At 34.1% G+C, this 21,477-nt stretch overlaps 3 protein-coding genes and 1 long non-coding RNA gene across 4 annotated transcripts; 2 read left to right on the forward strand and 2 right to left on the reverse strand.

The window, feature by feature from the left end:
- Positions 1–5,729: 5,729 nt before the first annotated feature.
- LOC145050073 (uncharacterized) lies at positions 5,730–8,971 on the reverse strand. Its single transcript, XM_078998383.1, has 4 exons — positions 8,494–8,971; positions 6,829–8,362; positions 6,131–6,245; positions 5,730–5,951 (listed from the first exon to the last, which is right to left on the reverse strand). Exons 1-4 carry the CDS (start codon positions 8,969–8,971, stop codon positions 5,730–5,732), a joined length of 2,349 nt encoding a protein of 782 aa, XP_078854509.1.
- A 215-nt stretch (positions 8,972–9,186) lies between these two features.
- On the reverse strand, positions 9,187–10,041 carry LOC145050074 (uncharacterized). The gene has a single exon (XM_078998385.1). The coding sequence runs from the start codon at positions 10,039–10,041 to the stop codon at positions 9,187–9,189; it is 855 nt and encodes a 284-aa protein (XP_078854511.1).
- A 1,056-nt stretch (positions 10,042–11,097) lies between these two features.
- Positions 11,098–12,448, forward strand: LOC145053439 (uncharacterized). The gene is made up of 3 exons (XR_013684471.1): positions 11,098–11,319; positions 11,522–11,694; positions 12,232–12,448. It is a non-coding gene; the product is annotated as an uncharacterized LOC145053439 (long non-coding RNA).
- A 6,347-nt stretch (positions 12,449–18,795) lies between these two features.
- LOC145053441 (auxin response factor 7-like) lies at positions 18,796–21,127 on the forward strand. The gene is made up of 4 exons (XM_079001486.1): positions 18,796–19,316; positions 19,717–19,902; positions 20,171–20,361; positions 20,521–21,127. The coding sequence occupies exons 1-4, from the start codon at positions 18,903–18,905 to the stop codon at positions 20,681–20,683; spliced, it is 954 nt and encodes a 317-aa protein (XP_078857612.1). The 5' UTR covers positions 18,796–18,902; the 3' UTR covers positions 20,684–21,127.
- Positions 21,128–21,477: the final 350 nt, after the last annotated feature.

Raw genomic sequence — 21,477 nt, forward strand, 5'->3', positions numbered from 1 at the left:
AACCATGCATATCGGGTCTACTGTGTGACTGGTCTGCCGTATCGACCTTCAGTCCACCCTCCGTGTCTAGTCATGTCCTTCGAGTCTGCAGTGTGGTTGGTCCGCCCGCACCGGGCCTTCAACCCACCTGGTCCACTCTCTGAGTCTACAGTATGACTGGTCCGCCCGCATTGGGCCTTCAGTCGGCCTGGTCCACTCTCCGAGCCTCGGCACGTCTGGTCCGCCCTCGTGGGGCCTACAGTCTATCCGAACCGCTCGCTGGGCCTTCGGAACAACCGGTCCGCCCTGGGTATCTTGGCCTACAGCACAAAGCAGGACCCACCTCAACCCAACTCCAGTCCAGACAACCATGTGCACATAACATACAATCATATAACAGTTCATAGTTAACAAGTCGATCAAACAGATCACATAACATATCATTACCCTAACCAGGATACCGACCTAACCGGTCACTAGCATAGCATCACCCTACATATCCGGAAACCGACCTTAACCAGGTCTCTAACGTATACCATCCTAGCTACCAGGATGCAGACATATCAAAGCAATAGCATAACAACAAATATCCAAATCTCAATCCGATAAAGGGCCGACCTTGGTGCCTTAGACCCTGTCGATATAGTGAGGATAACTCACCTCGCGAATGCCGATACTCTGAACTGAAGAAGCAGACTCTCGAATCACCAACTCACCGCAAAACCCGAACTAACCATCATAACAAAATAAACATTAGGCCAATCATACATCCACCTATCGGACCAAGACCAAAGTCCAAATCTCATACAAAGTCCAATATTGGCCCAATTTACCAAATTGGTCCCATCTCACCAAATGGGCCTAGATCCAATGTCCATAACAATAATTGGGCCCAAAATACTCTATCCATAAATTCCCAGATTTGGCCCAATAACCAACTACCCACAAATGGCCCAAACTCAAAAGCCCAAAATGAAAGTCCAATCAGGGAGAGTGCGATGGGCGTACTCTCTCTGGTACGTTGGGCGTACTGCAATGCTCACAAAAAGAAAATGGGGCACTGGCCCGCTACGCGGGGCGTACTCTAAGGCTACGCGGGGCGTAAACCTGATGCTCAACAATTCCACATAATGACTTAATGGTTTAAGCTCTTAAGCCCAAACTTCAGATCCTTAGGCCAAATATGATTAGAACTCATAAAGTCTCAAACTTTATCACTTGGGATGTCCATTAAGCTCTTAATCCATTAAGACCTTTATATCTCACACATGGAACAACTACAGCCCTTGGGACCTCATTTTTCTCACTCAAGATTTCTCCAAAGGTCTGAAAGGACAGGTAATCTTGACCAACTCGAAACATGCAACAAGGTAAGGACTTTTGGGACAAGAATGGTGTCAAAGCTTCAAAATACATAGATCTACACAATATGAATGTCAAGCAAGAAGCTTTATACCTCAAACAAACTCCAAATGATGGTATCTCTTCAGATCTCCAAGCTCCAATCGTTCCTCTTCTTCTTTGACAACTTCTCTTTTCTCCTTCAAGCCTTTCTTTTGCCAAAATGAGCTTTCCAAGGTCAAACACACCCAACAATGGAGGAATACGAGTTTTCTAGGGTTTCTGAGGTTGAGGATGAGCTTATGGAGGCTAAGGGGTGAACCAACATGTTCCTTATATAGTGGCTGACCCTAAATTAGGGTTTGGAGTTTCTGAGAGTACGCTGGGCGTACTCACCCGGCCACCCGCAAACTTCTCGCCCCTTTACGCTGGGCGTACGTCGAGCTTACGCTGGGCGTACCCAGCCAGACTTTAAAACACATGCATGCCATGCATGCATGGGACCCTTTTTCCACTTATACCACAAAGAGCTATAAACAATAATCATCTTCCAAACGCCGCAACTCCTTTTCTAAAACCCGCTCCCAAATAACTTTTCATTCATACAGGGGTGACGAGAAGCCCAATGCTTCTAACAACATACACCAGCCCGAAACTTTCTCGGATAGAACCCATTTCCCGAAAAAGGACCAGAATTACCCTTCCTCTTAAACCTCAGGGACTCATAATTAAACACTTAAAGAACGGGGTGTTACACTATAAGGATCATTGATTTACGTAATCAATCCCCGTATATTTAATTAGTCTCTTTTGATCACTAAATTAATTCCAAACTAATTCTTGATCAATACTAATTAAATAATATTATTTCTTAATTAATATATTATACTTATAATATATTGCTAAATCACAAATAGCCTTATTCTAAAAGTCCATCCTATCAAATTGCACTTGTGAAGGCAACCCAAAAGGACCATGCTACAATCGGGTCAAGTACATCCCAATTATAGTTATGGGCTTAGACACCTAATCCAACTATCTCCCACTTAGATAAGTGTAAGTCCCTAATTTGCCTGTGTATCAATCAAATCCGTTTGATGGTGCGGAATCCCAATCAAACGGATGATGTCAAATCAAATAGAAGAGAAGGAGAAGAAGAATAATATGAATCTTTGTATCAATTGATATGAATTAAAGTTCCAGATACAAAAGATTCACACAAAATGCTCTCTAGCCGTAAACTCTCTTATCTCTGGCCGTAAACTCCTTAAGGTTCATCCAATCACTTCCTCACACCCTAATACCTATATTTATACTAGGGGAACATGGGCCGGAAACAAATGGGTTATAAATGAGTTTACGGCCGTAAGGTGTTTACGGCGGTAAACATGACCATAAACTTATAAATATTACAGAAAAATACAATTGCCCAGAAAAGTAAAGTATAAACCATATTTTGACCCAATAATCTCCCCCTTGGTTTATAGCTTTCTTTTCTTAATGACCCAACAAGCTCCCCCTAAAAGGTAGCTAGCTCTTATTGTCAATCTTTAGTGGGAGCTTGGCTTCAGCTTTAACCTTCGATTTCTTCACAGCATCAGGATGAACATATTAATCTTCAGTGAATGACTTCATCTTGAGCACTTGAGGTTTTCTTCAGAATTTGGCATTGAACGCACATTGGGTGAGGAGGCTTGACGTACTGATTCTTGAAAGATAGTGCTTTCAGCTTGAGAATCTTCAGAGAGAACATCAGAGAGAACAAATCTTCTAGATCACTTCAGCAGGTACAACAATAGCAACAGACCGATTGAGGAGGCTTCAATGCAATCCGTTACATAATCTTCAATTGCAACTTCACCTTGCTTCTGGGGTTGAAGGATGGAATGTCGAAAGAATAATCTTCATTTCATGGTCCTTCGAATGTGAATTCTTCGATGCTCACGGACGAAGCATTGGCTTAGAAATCTTCAACACAAACTCCATGAGTCTTATCTACACCTGAAATCACTTTTCAAGACAAAACAAAACTAAAAGAAAAACTTAGCACATAAATTAAAACATAAACAAAAATATTTTTTGGATTTTTTGATTTTTCTGAATAAGAAATAAAACAGAAATAACACTACTTTTGGATTTTTAATTTTTCTGATTTTTCTTTGATTTTTTGATTTTTTCTGATTTTTTTATTATTTTTAATTTTTAATTCTCCCCTAATATTTAAATTAGAAGAAACTATGACAAATTTAACAAAAATAAAAATGATATCTTACTTTATGAGTGATTTTGGATCAAAGTTGTTAGACAATCTTTATCCACTTGTCGGTACCTGTCATATTCACATCTTTGTCTGGTCGATCGTCGGTATTGTGGTCCACTTAAACACGAAAAATTGTGACAAATTTAGGACATACTATTTGTTACAAGACAAGGTGAACTTAAGTTCCTAGATATTATATTTGATCCTAAGTTCCTCGATACTATATCTTAAGGATCATTCAGCTGACGACGACCAGGGATATTGTTGTCCACCTAAATTGAGCAGCGAGATCTATAGACAATCTGTATGTGTTCAATTTTAAGTGTACTGGAACGTGTTTCCTGCTTCCTGATATGCCCTAGCCATCAAGAACTTCCAGAGTACTCCTTACACCGGGTGAGCAGACAACCATTCAGAGAGAAGATAGATTCCGAATTTAATAACTTATCACTTTAGAGGGGTTGAGAAGTAGAAAGTTGCATATGCTGTGTACCAGGTCGGATTTGAGGTCACGCAAAGGAGACAGCATATGGCTAACAGATAAGAGAAGTTTCATAGATGTAACATGCAGAGAAATAGAGTTGCATATGTTTCAATCCAGGTCGGATCTCTTCCAATCACGCAAAGGGTGCAACATATGACTAACAGATGGAAAGAAAGAAAATGATATTCTACAGACCTAATTTATCGGAATTTACCAGTCGCCCCATCCAACCGGAATTAAGGACAGAATCCGCACATCGAGGAAAAGTTAAGCCACGGTTCCAAGTACGGGTTCAATTAATGTGACGAGTAGATTCCCATATATATCTCCCTGCTCAACCTATCCGAGCATCGTATTGTCAGGCTGAACGTATCTAATTAGGTCAAAATTTGTCAAGTCTATAAATTTCCTAAGTTCAACTCTGCCTAGTCAAGTCCATTTAGAATCTTTCGTGCCTACCGACGCATCAAACCAGAGCATAGACCCTTCAACTTCGGGTACGTTACACAGACTCAGATTGTCTGTTATCACCTGATAATATCACTTCCCAAAACATCTCCCTCAAGCACATTTCATAACCAACATATTTTTTAATTTTTTGATTTTCTAATGTTTTCGGATTTTTGAAAATTTTCTAATTTTTGTTTTGTTTTTATTTCTCCCCCTAAATTTGTGCATAGGAGAGAAACAAAAGTAAATGCGCAAATTTAAACTATCCTAAAACAAAAATTTGTCTTTAAAGCGAATCGGCTTAAGAAAAACTCTATAGTATAGAGAAGAAAACGCAAACCGTAAGTCAGCGATTGAATTTGCATCCAGAAGGTCTGAGAATAGCACGCTTAATCTCAGAACAGATCCAAAAATTCTTTATGTCATTAAGCACTAACCCCATGAGTGATCCTTCCTTTCTTCCCTTCCCACAAAGGACACATACTCTCAAACAAAATTCCAAGTGTTGTATAGTTGAGAGATGCCTCCTATCATGTGCTTGGAACAGCCACTACCAACAAACCGAAGTATGATGATATGCCTCCATGGCTGCTCCGACACATAGCAGGATCAGTTGGTCTTTGGAACCCAGTCCATTCTGAAACTGGGTCGACCTTTGTCATCAGTGAAAGGTACTCTCTCCCATGACATATCCTGTTTATCACAAACAGAAGACGATGAAATATTAGAGTCCTTAGAAGATTTGGGAGTTTTCACCTTTGGTACCCATCTATATTCAGGTTTAATCAATTTCTTGTTCGATCCGATGGGTGTCTCGGCACTTGATTTGGAACTTGAATCCGTCTGCCTAGATGACTTTGACCTAACCGGTCTAACTCTAATTATTAGTATAATATGAATTCAAAAGGAAACTCTAACATAAAGATATAATATTTATTTATACAAGAAGAAAAATATATTGACAAAATATTTTATTTTAATCTTATAAAGATTTTCTCAAAGATTCATTATTAATAAGAACTTTTAACTATACTATAATTTTATAACTTACGACATGTTGAAGTTAACTAACGAATCCAGCAAGACTTAGAATACCCATCATTATAAGGAAAGACGATCCCTCTGGCACATTTTTGGTTCATATCACCATAAAGTAACACCAAATCACAATGAGTAATAGTCTGCAATGATATAACATGCAGTGTATTTCATGTGTCAACATGTTAGAAAATCTGATATAACACTACCACCAGCAAGACCATCATCATTGTCATCACCGCCACCACCCTCCACTGCTACCGTTACCACAACACGACCGCCACCACAATCAACTCCACCGCCACCATCACCACTACCACCACCGTCACTATCACCATCACTGCCACCCAACATTGTTGCCGCTACCACTGCCACCGTCCCCCACCACCACTGCCACGACTGTCGAATTTCTATTGTTTTTATAATTTATATAGTGTATCTTTACATATAAGTTATAAAACAATGTAAATTTTAGCAAAATAGACAAAAAAATGTAATTTTGTCATTTTACATGAATTCCAATTCTATTTCCTACAAACCAAACAAAATTTGGAATTAAGACAAATTCCATGTCATGCCAACCAAACAACATATGGAATTGGATTCAAATTCATGAGAGATTCCTTTTCCAATTCCAGTTCAAATTCCATTAGCAACATTTTATGAACCAAACAACGCCTAGGTTTTCTTTTCCTAAACAACACCATATGATTAAAAGTAGACCTGACAATCGTGTCGTGATCGAGTTGATGGGTTGCGGGTTAGCGAGTCAAAATATACCAACCCGAACACGACCCATTTAACTATAAAGGTCATAGGTTGGCAGGTTTAGAATATAAACCCATATATGACCTGTCAACCCACATATTTATATAAGTTCACAGGTTGGCAAGTTCTTGTGTCAGATTTGGGTTCATAAGTTAGTGGGTCAGATTTGGGTTCATAGGTTCGTGGGCCATATTTGGGTTCGTGGTCAGATTCCATAAATAAATTTGATAATTAAACATGAATAAATTCTTGATGCAAACATATCCGAATTTTAGAAACTTAAGTCTTAAACATCCAAATGAAAATAAAAAACACATTCATGGAAACATGTTCAAACTAAAACATTAATACAAACATAAATAATTAAAATTCAAACCACACTAAAACATATTAAATAATGACACGTCTCATCGTCAATCATATCTTTGTCTGAGACCTCACTCAAATCCTCTTCATTTTTTCCCCAGGTGTGGGTTATGATATCCATATTCCTTCATTGTGATCTGACCGTAAGTAAGTGGTGTCATCAACATCATCATTTGAAGATGGAATGCCGATAGAAAATGGGGGTAGTTCATCAAACTGGTCGTACTCTTCCTTGTCCACAACATCATCAACACCAAGTATATGTCGTTTGCTATGCATAACGATGTGCTTTCCCGATTCCTTTGGGTCCTCAACATAGAATACCTGTGTAGCTTGTTTAGCTAGGATGAATGGTTCTGATACATATCCGTTTGTGGAAAGGTCAACAACTGTAAAACCATCATTGTCAACTTTAACACCTCGTTGGTTGTCAACCCATTTGCATTTTAACATAGGTATAATGATGGAATCATATTTCAATTCCCATATTTCCTGAATGACGCCATAGTATGATTCTTTGGTGATCCTCACCCTTGTATCATGACTATCTCCATATACTTCAGTTGAGGCTATTACCGTTACACCACTATTTTGAAGTGTACTTTTTCCATCTTGTTGATTAGTGTAAAATGTATAACCATTAATGTCATATCCTTGGTAAGTTGCCACAAGATCTTCAGGACCATTCCCTAGATGTACTACATCTTGATCCACACTATCGATGCCATAACTTGCTCTCACTTTGTCTTTTAACCATTGTGAGAACGTTTTGTTATGTTCCTTAACCAACCATCTATTGCTCCTACCGCGATTTGACAATTCCAGTGTTCTTTTGTGCTCATTTATAAATGGAGCAATGATTGTCATATGTTGTAGGACTGTAAAATGTGCAAGTTGTAAGTCTTCTCGATTTTGAATGATCTTTTTCAATCCAATTGTCCCACTCCCTACAAGTCTACCCTCGTGTCGAGATTTTGGAATGCCAATGCTATCAACACCTTGTAAATAGTCAGTACAATATTCAATTACCTCCTCTGTTGCGTATCCTTCAACAATACTACCCTCTGGTCGATGTCTATTCCTTACATACCCTTTTAAGACGCCCATATATCTCTCAAATGGATACATGTATCGTAAGTATACTGGCCCACAATACTTTATCTCTCTAACAATATGAGATGTTAGATGAACCATGACATCAAAAAATGAAGGTGGGAAATACATCTCGAGTTGGCATAATGTCAAGATAATATCACTTCCCCATGAATCTAATACCTCGGGATCAATAACTTTAGAATGAATCATGTTGAAAAACAAGCATAGCTTTGTGATTGTGTGTCGAATGCGGTTTGGTAGTATTCCACGAATTGCAATGGGAATCATATGTGCCATTAAAACATGACAATCATGGGACTTCATACCAAATAGTTTTAGTTCTTTCATTGACACTAACTTCTTAATGTTAGTAGAATAGCCTGATGGAACCTTTACACCATGTAAGCACTTACAAAATTTTGTTTTCTCATCCTTTGACATGGTATAACAAGCTACTGGCAGATACGTACGCTTTCCAGGATTCCTAATAGGAGCAAGCTCGGGGCGAATTCCCATTTCAACCATGTCTTCTCGAACATTAATCCCGTCTTTTGACTTTCCCTTAATGTTCAACAATAAGGCTATCAGGCTTTCACAAACATTTTTTCAATATGCATAACGTCAAGACAATGGCGAACCTGCAAGTGCTTCCAATATGGTAACTCCCAAAATATAGATATTTTCTTCCAAATAACTTTAGGAGGAATTGTACCTGTACGTTTACGTTTTCCTTTACCCTTACCTTTGAATTTTCCGAATGTCACGTTTAGATTTTCAACACGAGAAAATACAGTTTTTCCTCGTAATGGTTTCCTTGCTGTCCTCTCCTCAGTTTTACCATTGAACACCTTTTTTTTCTTGCGATATGGGTGATTTTTTGGAAGATATCTTCGATGATCCATATATACATTTTTCTTGCAATTTTTCAACCATAACGACTGTGTATCATCTTCACAAATTGGACATGCATTTGCTCCTTTTGTGTTGTATCCAGACAAATTCCCATATGCTGGAAAATCATTTATGGTGCAATAAATCATGGCCCGAAGTTGGAAATTTTCCCCACTATATGCATCATACACTTCGACACCCGAACTCCACAATTTTTTCATGTCCTCAATTAATGGAGCTAAATAAACATCGATATCATTTCCCGGCTGTTTTGGACCTTGAATTAGTAATGACATCATGATGTATCTTCTTTTCATGCATAACCAAGGTGGGATATTGTAGATACAAAGAAGAACTGACCATGTGCTATGACGACTGCTTAGGCTTCCAAATGGATTAATTCCATCAGAACTAAGTCCGAACCTAATATTTCTAATCTCTTGACCAGATCCTTTAAAACTGGAATTAATATTTCTCCATTGAGGGGAATCAGCCACATGTCTTATTTTTTCATCTATTTACGATCAACATGCCATCGTATTAATTTTGCATCTTTAGCGTTTGCAAATAACCGCTTCAATCTAGGCACAATATGCAAATACCATAATACTTTAGCAGGTGGACCTTTCTTTTCCACATCATTGGTTTCTTCTGTATGATTATTCTTCTTATACCGTGATGTACCGCATGTGATACACTTATCTAGATCTGCATACTGGTTTCTATATAACATAGAGTCTTTTGGACATGCATGTATTCTTTCAATTTCCATTCCCATTGGACACATTAGTTTTTTCGCTTGATATGTTGAAATAGGTAACTCGTTATCTTCAGGAAGCATATCATTCAAAAGCTTTAGAAGATTTGTGAAACTTGTATCACTCCAACCATTGTTTGCTTTTAGGTTAAATAATTTCAAAACAGCAGATAGTTTGGTATACTTCATACACCCGGTATACAACGGTTTTTCCGATTCGTCGAATAATTGTTGAAAATTTTCATAATCCTTTTCAGCGACATTATCCTCCCAATCATGTAACATTCCAGATAAGTCATCGTACTTGTCATTGTTTGAATCATTGCTATCATCATTAAAATCTGAAACAACCTCATTACGATTAACCAATGTCTCCCCATGTCGAGACCAACATATATAATCTCTCATAAACCCACGAATTATTAAATGTTCTTGTACTTTGGCAGAATCAGTGTACATACGACAATTCTGCCAATCTACACAAGAACACCATATGTAGCTTTCCCCTTTATTCACCTGATTTTCCTCCGCGGCTTTAAGAAACCCATCCAAACATGCCAAATATTCATCACATGAACATTTAATTCTATACATCCAATAACTACGATCCATCTGTCATTACATAAAAGACATATATGAATAACATGCATGTAGGATAACATATGCATTTAAAGGCATATATAATGTACATAATACAAAGTTAATCATAAAAAATATAATTGAGTGCTTGAAAGTAATAAAAATACATTATTTTTAATTGTTAGATAAGATGAAGAATATATTTATTACGATTCAATAAGTTTCAATAAGTATTCCTATGATTCAAATATAATGACCTAGAATAATTTGTTTAATGTAGTGGATACAATCAATCAACTAATAAAATAAATTAGATAATTGAACAATTTATTATTACTATATAAAACAAGGGATAAAAGAGAATATTGTAATAAGAAGTCTGTTGTATAAGGAGTAATTATGTAAACCAATATATATTTTTTAATATTTTTCTGTACCTTTATAAAATTTTAAAACATTTTGTCATAAATTTTTAACATTTGCATCAGTTAAAAATATATCACATTCTAACACATAAAAATATACCATTTCCATGCATAAAAATGTAAATAGTTTTCTAGAATTAAACAAATAAACTAATAATCATTATTGATGATATTTTGTAATATAATTGTTTTTATATATTTATAGACGTGCTTAACGTTTGATGTTTTGTTATTATTATTATTATTTTTTGATTTCAAACAAATAAAAAAATTTAAATATTTTAAAACAACTTGATAAAATACTATAATATTTTAACATAATTGGTATTATCATTGTAATTGTGATATATTAAATAACAAATAAAAATAAGATGTTAATTAAGAAAAAAGTCGTAAAACATATAAGTCAATATAAATATTAACTTTAGCCTTGTTTATTATATATATTAAGGGATATATGGGATAATCTAAGCCTAATAAATATTATGAATTTATAAACAATTAATTAATATTTAATAAAAAAGGAGAAAAACTATGAAAATTTACAATTACAAATGAGTTATACTTAATAGGTCAATATTTTAGGGGTTTCATACGGGTCGACTAACTTACAGACTTTTGCACAAATCTCATAAAAACCCATGGCGGGACTTTTACCGGAAGGCGGGACTTTTTCCGCCAAATATTTCATCTATCTTTAATTCTACCCATTCTATACATGATAATGAAAAAAGAGGGAGAGACCGAGACGAAAGACTGATAACGGAAGAAAGATTCATCGTCTCTGTTCATCTACTCTCCTAGTAGCACTCGTCTTGTGTTATAAACTCTGTCCTAAGTGTGAATACAAGGAATGCAAGGATCTTGAATCTTACATTGATTTGAGGTATTAATTCTTCAGTGTATGTCGTATTCAACTAAAATCAAATTTATTGAAACCAAATTTAGGTTTTATGGTATTTTGTCAACACAATTTGAGATTTTCATTCTTAACACTTTTTGGATTTTCAATTCTACATACATATAAAGGAATTTTATTTTCTGATTTGAGAGTTACCTTTGAATGTGTTGTTGATTGTTTGTGCCAGAGATGAAAGGGACACAAGATGAAAGGGATTGTGTTGATGATATCTTCAATTCCAAGGGATATTGCGAAGGCTACAACAGTACAACGAGACCAGAGATAACATCGATTGTTGAGGAAACCGAATCTTTGCAATCTTCTAAGTTTAACAACTTCAGACTCTGTTAAACTTTATAAGTAAGTTTTGAAATTTAAAACATTAACTGACTCAGATGTGAAAATTTGAGTAGAATAGTGTTAGAAATACGTACTTAAGACTTAATGATGAAGAGTGTGTGTGATTTAGCCTACGGTTTTCTTCTCCTTCATAAAAGATTTATCAATTTTCTGCACATATAAGTAAACAGTAAACTTATGTTATGGTATAATTGAATGGAGTTGCAAAGAAATGGAATCAATTAGAAGTATGCACTTAACTAGGATTAGAGATACTTACAAATCAGCTTCTATCTTTTTTTCGCTTGATTTTCTGCATATGCTAATTGATGAACAAATACAACTCTGTTCATGTGGCGTGTATGCTTTTTACGTGTGTGTAAATGGAAGAATAAATAGCAACTAAGTAGATAATCATTGGAATCAGTGGTAGTTATCTTTCAATCCATGCTTTTATCAATATCTTTTTAGCTTTAAATTTAAACTTTTATTCATGATCAGTTAAGTATTTGAGTAATGTATATCTTATTTGCTTATTTGTTTATTGTTTTTTCACAGTGCATGAATTCAGCGTGATAAGGATATTAAATAGTGAAATACGCATGCATCATCATCTCCGGTGTTGGCATAATTTCTTGATATTCTCTGGTTCTATTTGTTCTTGTTTCTTTCAATTCAAGCAGAAATCATTTGCTCTCTTTCATATTTGTGGTGCATTTAATTTGTGTTGTGATTAAAAAGCTTAAGTTCTAGCATAAACTTGTTGGTTCTCCTTTGCACTTGATCTGGAGCTGTTCAAAGCTTCATCATTCTCTTTTAAGTGATGTGGTGGGACCCATAGTTTTTGCTTTAAAAAATCTAATTAGGTAGTTTTTTAAAAAAAAAAAAACAATTATTTTTTTACATACAGAGCCTTTCAGTTTCCACTTTAATTTGACTATGCAATTGTGAAATGTCCCATTGTTTATCGGATTGGATAAAATTATACATGTTTTTGGAGAGTGTGTAATTACGGTTTTAACCCTTATGGTTGATGTTATAGGGTGGTGGGAAGCAGGATTTTGAACTAGGCTGTGAGGTATGAGTACAATGTACAAGCTTTAACAGCAAGTGTATTCCTATAATGTCAATTGTGCATACTTTCTTGATCTTCTCTCGTTCTATTTGTGCTCCTGGTTGCTGATTGCTTTCTAGATGTTGGTGGGTTTTATTGGTTTCTTGACCATTTTGCCCCTGCCTGGCATTTTTTGGTGTAGTGCTTGTTAACTGAGGTTTTCTCCCTCTATTCATCTGTTTGCTTTTGTTTTGGTCTGCTATGCTCTCTATGTTGATGGTGGGATAGATCTTTGCAATTTGGACCTTTTTACCCTTGTGGGGTGTTTTTCTTATTGTTTTTAGTTCTCTATATCTTTTTGCTTTTGTTTGTTTGATTCTTCTTGAATTGGCATAACTTCGTTAATTGGATCAAAATATAAAGCCTGGTTATTCAATTAGGCCCATGTCTCACTCTATTACTTCATTTTCTGGCTCAGTAAGTTATTTTCCTGTCATTGTTCAAATTGAAGTTGTTTTTTGCAATTTGTTTCAACATTTTCAGTTTTGTATAACTTTTTTTTTATGTTTGTTTTTCTTTCGTTTTTGTACCCCTTTTTTCCATTTTTTAAAATTGTTTTATTAATGCATATTTATTTCCTTTTTCTTTTGTAGTAATGGGTCAAATTTCAATTTTGACAAACATCATGGATGTTTTTCCAAAAACCAATCAAAAGTACCATGGATTAATATAGAGAAAAGCATAGAAACATGTTATAATAGCAATGTACTTTCATTTATTTCAATTATTTTTCAAGTTTAATGTTTATTTTACAAAATGAATGTAAGATGCTCTACAACAAAATGAAAGTAAATTGCTTTTCTTGCATCTAGCCCAATAGGGGCCAATTGCAAGAAATAACAATATTCTTTCATTATGTTGTCTAATATAGCATCGTACTTTCAATCTTTCTTTTCTTATTCTTAGTTTTTGTTCTTATTAAACGATTGTACCTTGAAAGTACAATCATATTGTCGATAAAATTGTAATGGTAATAAAAACTCAAAGTAAATTATTCTGTTATTCTTTGCAATTCCCTTAATTTAGTTGTTAGATTGTTGACTAGGCACCATTAATGGGAAGAATAACAAATACACCTTGGCAGTTGAAAATTTGTGGCCCTTTAACATCAGAACAAAGACAATCATTACGGAATGGAAGCTAATAATTTTACTATGATTCGTATTCTAAATAGGTATGCAAATAAAAGATTCAAAAAAAATTTCCTATTCTATTGTTAAGCCTTGAAGCTACCCTGCCTCCACATTTGATAGACCTGGCCAAATTGTCCAAGCTTATCATTGGGTTATAATATTCATAATCTGTCATCGTGATCTGACCTTACGTAAGTTCTGTCATCAACATCATCTTCTCGAACACTAACCCCGTCTTTTGACTTTCCCTTGGTGTTCAACATTAAGGCTATCAAGCTTTCACAAACATTTTTTTCAATATGCATAACATCAAGACAACGGTGAGCCTGCAAGTATTCATCGTCTGAACGTTTAATTCGATGCATCGAGTTATTAGGATCCATCTGTAACTAAATAAAAAAATATTATGATTCAATAAGTTTTAAATACTCCTGTGATATCCATTGTCTCAACATTGTATTGGATTTTCAATTCTACTCAAATAAAAAGAAATTTTATGTTCTCATCTGGAAGTTACCTTTGAATGTGTTGTTGATTGGGAGTGCCAAAGATGAAAGGGAAAGAATTAATGAAATCTATAATTTCAGGGGATATTTGGAAGGCTACGGTGACACTATATATAGCTTTGCTTGTTCTTTGCAATGGACTGTGCCGTTCACAACTTCTCATTCTGTTCAACTTTTATGTAAGTTTTAAAAAATTAAACGTTAAACAACTTGAATATGAAAATCTGAGGCTGAGCACAGACCTCAGCGGTTAAAAAACAAGAAAAATTGAATTAAACATATGATTAAATTAACAACATATACTACAAATCTACAATAAGAGTGGAGATACATACTCAGACTTAATGAAGAAGAATATGTGTGCTGTATCATACGATTTTCATCTCTTCATAATTTATCGATTCTCTGCACATATAATTTCACTTAATTTTCTGTGTATGCTAATTGATGAATAAATAATACTTTTTTCATATGGTCTCTGTTTTTTTGTGTGCATGAATGGAAGAAAAAATAGGAACTAAGTTGATAATTATTGGAGTATGTGGTAATTATCTTTCAATCCATGTTTTTATCAATATCTTTTTAGCTTTAAATTTAAACTTTTATTCATGGTCAGTTAAGTATTTGATTAATGTATATTCTATTTGTTTATTTATTTATTATTTTTTTCACAGTGCATGAATTTTCAAGGTGATAAGGATATCTTTTCTCGTTTTATTTGTGCTCCTTTTAATTTCGTTTTAGATGTTGGAGGGGTTTTTTAGGTTTACTAACCATTTTGCCCTTGTTGGTCGTTTTCCAGGGAAGAGAGAATAAGGCCCGGTTATTTTTAAAAACGAGTCATATGATAATTACATAATTCGTGCTTTATATTCAAATAGAACCCGGTTGTGTTCTAAAAACCGAGTCACAAAGCCCTACAGCTAAAAGGCCCGGTTGTTTGAATAGGAACTGAGTCCTTTAAGAATACTATAGAGCCCGGTTTTTTTCTTCCAGCCGGGTCATATGGTTCTCTTCTGTATCAAACGTGGTTTTTGCATAATATAACCCGTTTTTTTCCGAAACCGGGTCCTATTAAACGAGTCTTATTTGCCTTTTGTTATTAGTGACTTGTCAATTTTTCAATTTTTAAAATTAACGTCATATACTTATATATATAAAGTATTTTATATATATATATATATATATATATATATATATATATATATATATAATATTAAATTGCAATAAATACGTTTCTTCTTTTCTTATTTTAAAGTTGTACATTAAAAAATATTTTTGTTTACACTTTAATGTTTAATCTTTTTTTAAATCAACTCGTGTAATACACGGGTTTCACACCTAGTACCTAATAAACTGACTACCAACCATTCATTATTGGCTTTATTTTAAGACTAATGTCAAACAATTTAATTGTTTTTCCATAAATTTTCAAAGGAAAATCTACAAAAAAATTCTCAAATTTTTGGAAAAAATTTCAAAATAGTCCTAAATATATATATATATATATATATATATATATATATATATATATATATATATATATAATAAAAAAGTCTTATTATTTTGAGAAAATCATATAATCTGTCATTTGTTATTCAAATATAAAAACATGATTTTTTTGTTAATTTAAATAATCGAGACTTTTCTATTAAAAAAAAACTTTTATGACTTTATTAAATTTTTTCCCAAAAATTTAGAACTTTTCTATAGATCGCCCATTTTTCAAATAATATTCCATCGTTTTTTTTTAGAATACATTACATTTTTTTTTTTGCCACATTACAATTGGTTTCTTTTTAGCCGATTAATAGATTTGTTTGGAAGCATAAATCGATTTCTTTTCCAGCCACTTTTAATCAATTGTCCTCTCTTGTTAATTGATTTTTTTTCAATCCTTTATAAATGGATTTTCCTTTAATCTATTTTACAAGTTATTTAAAATCGTTTTTATGTGTAGTATATCTCTTCCTTCTTTTGGATCGTGGCTCAAAACTTTTCTTTTGGCAAGCGAAGAACTAGGAAGGGCAAAAGAAACCGAACCCGATGGTGAAAACCGAAAACCGACATATTAGAGTCGGGTTTGGGGTCGGTTAATCGGGGCTAGGATCGGGTTTGGTATGCTTTTAGAAAATTTTTGCGGGTTTGGTTATGGGGATGGTAAACAAAATACCCATCCTAATTACCCAAAACCGAAACCGAAACCGAAACCCGTTCATATATATATATATATATATATATATATATATATATATATATATATATATATATATATATATATATATATATATATATATTAATTTCCTTGAGTTATCTTCTTTGTTGTGAAAGATTTAAAGATAATTTCTTGAAATAGCTTCCTGTTTATTTATAGTACTAGTGTTTTGACATTTTTTTATCCATAGTACTTAGAGTAATAGTGATATTATGATTTATGAATGCTAGTGTCTTTATTGTTTTTTTGCCACTAGTAACCACTTATATATCAAAACAAATATGTCTGCTCTTAATGGTTTTGTAAATTATTAAAATTATTTTGGATATGAAATTATGCTTGCATCACTAAGTCTAATGGTTTTGTATTCTTATTGCATCAAAATTATTCTTAATTTGAATGTTAAACGAGGATCTCTGTAATCCCGTTGGGATACTCGCAAACCCGATAGTGTTTGGAAAAACGGGTACCCGTTGGGAATCGGGTCGGTGATGGGATCCATTTTCATATTCGGGGATGGGGACGGGACTACCAAAACCCATCCCAAACCCGTCCCGTTGCCATCCCTAGCGAATATATATTTTATGGCTCAAGTTATGACTCGAGGTAATAATGATGATACGTTGGACTCTTTTGGAAAAAAATGTTTGGAAGCATCCATAAGTAACGGGTAACACCACAAAGTATTCTTCACGAAATTAATACCATAAGATATTTCAAGACTTTACTACCGTAAGGTATTTTCAAGACCTTAATACCGTAAGATATTTTCAAGACTTTAAAATTGTAAGATATTTTCAAGCATTTAATGTCACAAAATATTCTCAAGATTTTAAGAACATATGGTATTTTTCAAACATTATGATATCGTGGGGTATTTTGGCCGTTAGGCGATATTTAGTTTGAAGACTTTTATGTCGTATAGAATTTGGTTTGAAGTTTTACTTCTTTAATATATTATCTCTAATTTAGATAGAGTCTTCTTTGAGCAAGGTACCGACTTTAGTTCGCGAGTGTATTCAAGGTATGTAATTGTTATGACATGAAGACCATTTTGGCACAAGGAGTTTGACATATTTACAAATGTTTTTGATGTGTTTATAATACTTTAAATTTTAAAGGTATTATTTGCATTGAGTTTGAAGGTTTGTATTCATAGACATTCTGGTGATTTGATATTTCACCATTTTTTTCTATTTATATCGTTTGAGAGAGTTTGGTCCTTAAAGTCTTTTGACACTATTTATTTTTCGACTGATGACTTCTGAACTTTGAAGGGTTTTTTTTTGTTGAATATTGGTTTCATCTATTAAAAGAAGAGTTTGTTGAATATGTTTCAAAAGTTTCTATTAATTGTTTTATATTATATGTAGGGGTTATTATTTAATTATAACACCTCATATTTATTTATTTTGGAATGTTTCTTATTTGTAAGAGTTTTAGAGTTTGTATAGGAAACTTTTTAAGACTATTATATAACACCATGTCTTATTTTATTTTGTTATATTTAAGACTTGGGAGGCTCATTTTTTCTTTTCGCCATGGACCTGCTATATCTTTGGACCGGCCTAGGTTAAAACAACATACTTATACAATGTATTTAATAAGTGATAAAAAGTCGTAATTGAAAACAAGATGGGTTTTATAATTCTTTAAAACCACGAATGAATTATTTTCTAAATCTAAAGTTTGGGTGTGTTTGAAAAAAATAGTTGGTAGCGGGTAGTAAATAGCTTGTAGCTTGTAGTTGATAGTATTTTGTTAAACAATACATAAAACAATATTTGGATTTAAAGCGTTTTGTTTAAACTTTAAACTAAACGTTAGAAGCTTCTAGTGTTAAACAAAACTTTATGTTCAAAACAGAGCGTTTTGTCAAATGTCAGAAACTCTCAAACGCTTTTCTCAAACGCTTTGTGCCGAACACGTGTACTTTTCCTTTCCCTTTTTGTTACTCTTTTTAGAGGTTGTCTTCCTATACTTCCTTCAACCATGTAAACTTCACCGTATTTTCCTCTCACTTCCTTAAACGACATATTCCTTAAACTTAGGAAATCACCAACCCTCATTATCTTCCACTTTTTAGATTTTTTTTAATAAATATTAAGCAATAATATATTATTTTGTATAAGTAGTGCTCCAAACACGGCTTTGCTTCTTTCTACACTGCTTCCTTTTGGCAGTGTAGTAATAGTGTACCACACTACCACGTATGTAATGTACCATCCGAGTTCCAAATCCAAACACTACCCATCTGCAATATGTATTCCGGCAACGCATATCCATCTTTTTTATCGACGATTGATCCGGAACAGCTCCAACTCAGCGTCGCCGCAGATGAGCAGGCCTTCGGAGGATCCATCGCCAATCCGATGGCCACTAATATCCATGGTCAGCCTCTGTGGTACGGGAATTTCAGTAATATACGCATGGACAGTCATGCCACGATGGACATCGACAGTAGCGGTGGTCAACCACCTTCCATCGGAGATGTGAGGCAAATGGTCGTTTCTGAACCCTCCGGCAGTAATCAGATGTCCAGCGATGGACAACCACCGTCGGTCAATGACTTATGCAGACGAGAACCATCTCAAAGTGAGGCATCCTGCAATCGCTATGAGGGTCCTGATGAACATGAAGTTCAGCAGGTTATTATATCTGAATTAAATGATGGGGTATGATTATAATCCTGAATCTGAGTGTGTTTGTTGCAAGCTTCGCATTTAATGATTAGTTAAAACCATGTTGAAAATTTGAAATTTGACTATTTGAGCAACATTTGGAGTAAATCTTAGGTTTAAACTCCAGCGTATTGAGTGTAAATTAGGAGATAACACATCTAACTTCAAAACTAGGTCCACTAATTCAATGTTTCAGGTGTCGTTTTCAACTTCTAGAAACATGATTATTAGACATTTTGTCTTGCATTGCTAACATGTTCCAAACTTCATAATATTAATTAGTGTTCATGATTGTTCGTAATAGTTTGATGTTGATTATTGATAGTCTTTCTTCTCCAAATTCTTTCATATACTGCGACTCTTAGGAATTAAACTTTTATTTGGTTTCATGTAGGTCTACAAGAGAGGAACAGTTGGAAGTTCCAATTATATTGATGCATACGCTGGAAGGTTTGGAGTTCCATATATGGCTTTCAACTCCACTAATTCAACCATAAACAATGGTGGTTTATTGAACAGTGGTGTTTGGGCTCCACCACAACGACCACAACCAATTCAGCAAATGCGGACGTATACAAGGGTCAGATTAGATATTAACTATTCTAGCGTTATCTGTATATTTGTATAGTCATAATTTGAATTAATTTTATGTTATATTAACCCTAAATAAAATAAAATAAAAGAAAGCACTATATAACTAAGCTAAGAAAGGGAAAATGACATAAGAAACCTTATCATTGAAAATAGCTTTAGAAAGTTTGTCAAGTCCAATTTTGTAGTGTTCATGTGTCTTTTAGCCTCGTATGTTTTAAGTCTTAGGAGTTAAACTATAATTTTGGTTCATGTAGGTCTACAAAAGAGGAGCTATTGGAAGATCAGTTGATATTACTTCGTATTCAGGATATAATGAGCTTAAACAAGATCTTGCTCAAAGGTTTGGTATCGAGGGTCAACTGGATGATCAACAGAGATTTGGGTGGAAACTTGTGTACGAGGATCATGAGAACGACATTCTCCTTGTTGGGAATGACCCTTGGGAGTAAGTCATATATATGCTATTAATTTACAAATGATGACAAATAGGACCACTGTGTACCCGATTTACATCTCACAAACAAACACTGCGTTTGTTTATTTGATATATCTGTTTGATGGTATATTAATATTTATGACTTGGTTTTTCGTATATGCATTTCAGAGAGTTTGTAATCTGCGTAAAGTCCATCAAAATCTTATCTCCTCAAGAAGTTCAGGAAATGAGCTTGGATGGTGATTTTGGTGGGAATAATGTTGTTCCAAATCAAGCTTGCAATAGTCCGGTGGTGGAACAGTTTAATGGTCGTCTAATTAACTTCTTTTAACCTCTAGGAAGTTCTTCAGCCATTGATCCCGTGTTCCTAGTTTCTTGGATATATTAGTACAAAAATGCATCATCATCATCATCATCATCATCATCTATTTGTACAAGTAAATGCTTAGACTTGTTGCCCATGAGTTGCAGTTATTTTCATTTATAAAAGCCTTTACATATCTGTTGTTTTCTTAAAAATGTTGTCAAGTGTCAGTAGCTTGTACCTCCTACTTTGTGTTTTCTTTGTTTTCAAATGTTTTGTTAGCTTCACTTTCTTATTCGGTTACACGTTTAATGTTGGTAGTTAGTGAACAAGGGTGTTTTAGTAATTTGGTATGTATTATGTTAGTTGGTTAGTTGGTTCCCGCTTAATGTTATTTAATGTATATATTAGATAGTTCTTTGTACTCTGCTTCACAATCAATGAATGAAATACTTTCAAAGTTTTCTCATTTCTTTCAACGCTTAATCTGCAACATGGTATGGATCTATGGGTTGATTGTTATCTATCACATTTCATTCATCTTCTTCACAAAATTGTCATTATGTCCAACAGTCCAAGTCTTGTTCAAATGATTCAACAAATCTCAGTGTTGTTATGTACTTATGTATCAGTGCATGTTGCCGCTCCCAAAAAAAGAAAAAGAAAAGAAACAGCAAACGAAAATCAAATCCAGCATATGTTAAATGACATTATTAGTTTTTTTAGGAAATATTTATTCTTTAAAAGGAGAGTATTTTTTTTCTCAAAACATAAAATGCACATACTTTAAACTGACATGTGTTGTTTTAGTCAAGATTATT

This window comes from Lactuca serriola, chromosome 5, assembly GCF_051521515.1.
Source record: "Lactuca serriola cultivar US96UC23 chromosome 5, Lser_US96UC23_V15, whole genome shotgun sequence".
Lineage (NCBI taxonomy): Eukaryota > Viridiplantae > Streptophyta > Magnoliopsida > Asterales > Asteraceae > Lactuca > Lactuca serriola.

What these genes read in the sequence shown, in the direction of transcription:
- LOC145050074 (XM_078998385.1), bottom strand. Translation starts at nt 10,041, where the DNA reads ATGGATCGTAGTTATTGGATGTATAGAATTAAATGTTCATGTGATGAA.
- LOC145050073 (XM_078998383.1), bottom strand. Translation starts at nt 8,971, where the DNA reads ATGATGTCATTACTAATTCAAGGTCCAAAACAGCCGGGAAATGATATC. An exon ending in GATGACACCACTTACTTACG is followed by an intron (nt 6,246 to 6,828) that starts GTCAGATCACAA and finishes GGTGTTGTTTAG; the next exon opens with GAAAAGAAAACCTAGGCGTT. An exon ending in TTCCATATGTTGTTTGGTTG is followed by an intron (nt 5,952 to 6,130) that starts GCATGACATGGA and finishes GAAATTCGACAG; the next exon opens with TCGTGGCAGTGGTGGTGGGG.
- LOC145053441 (XM_079001486.1), top strand. Translation starts at nt 18,903, where the DNA reads ATGTATTCCGGCAACGCATATCCATCTTTTTTATCGACGATTGATCCG. An exon ending in TATCTGAATTAAATGATGGG is followed by an intron (nt 19,317 to 19,716) that starts GTATGATTATAA and finishes GGTTTCATGTAG; the next exon opens with GTCTACAAGAGAGGAACAGT. An exon ending in GTTGGGAATGACCCTTGGGA is followed by an intron (nt 20,362 to 20,520) that starts GTAAGTCATATA and finishes TATGCATTTCAG; the next exon opens with AGAGTTTGTAATCTGCGTAA.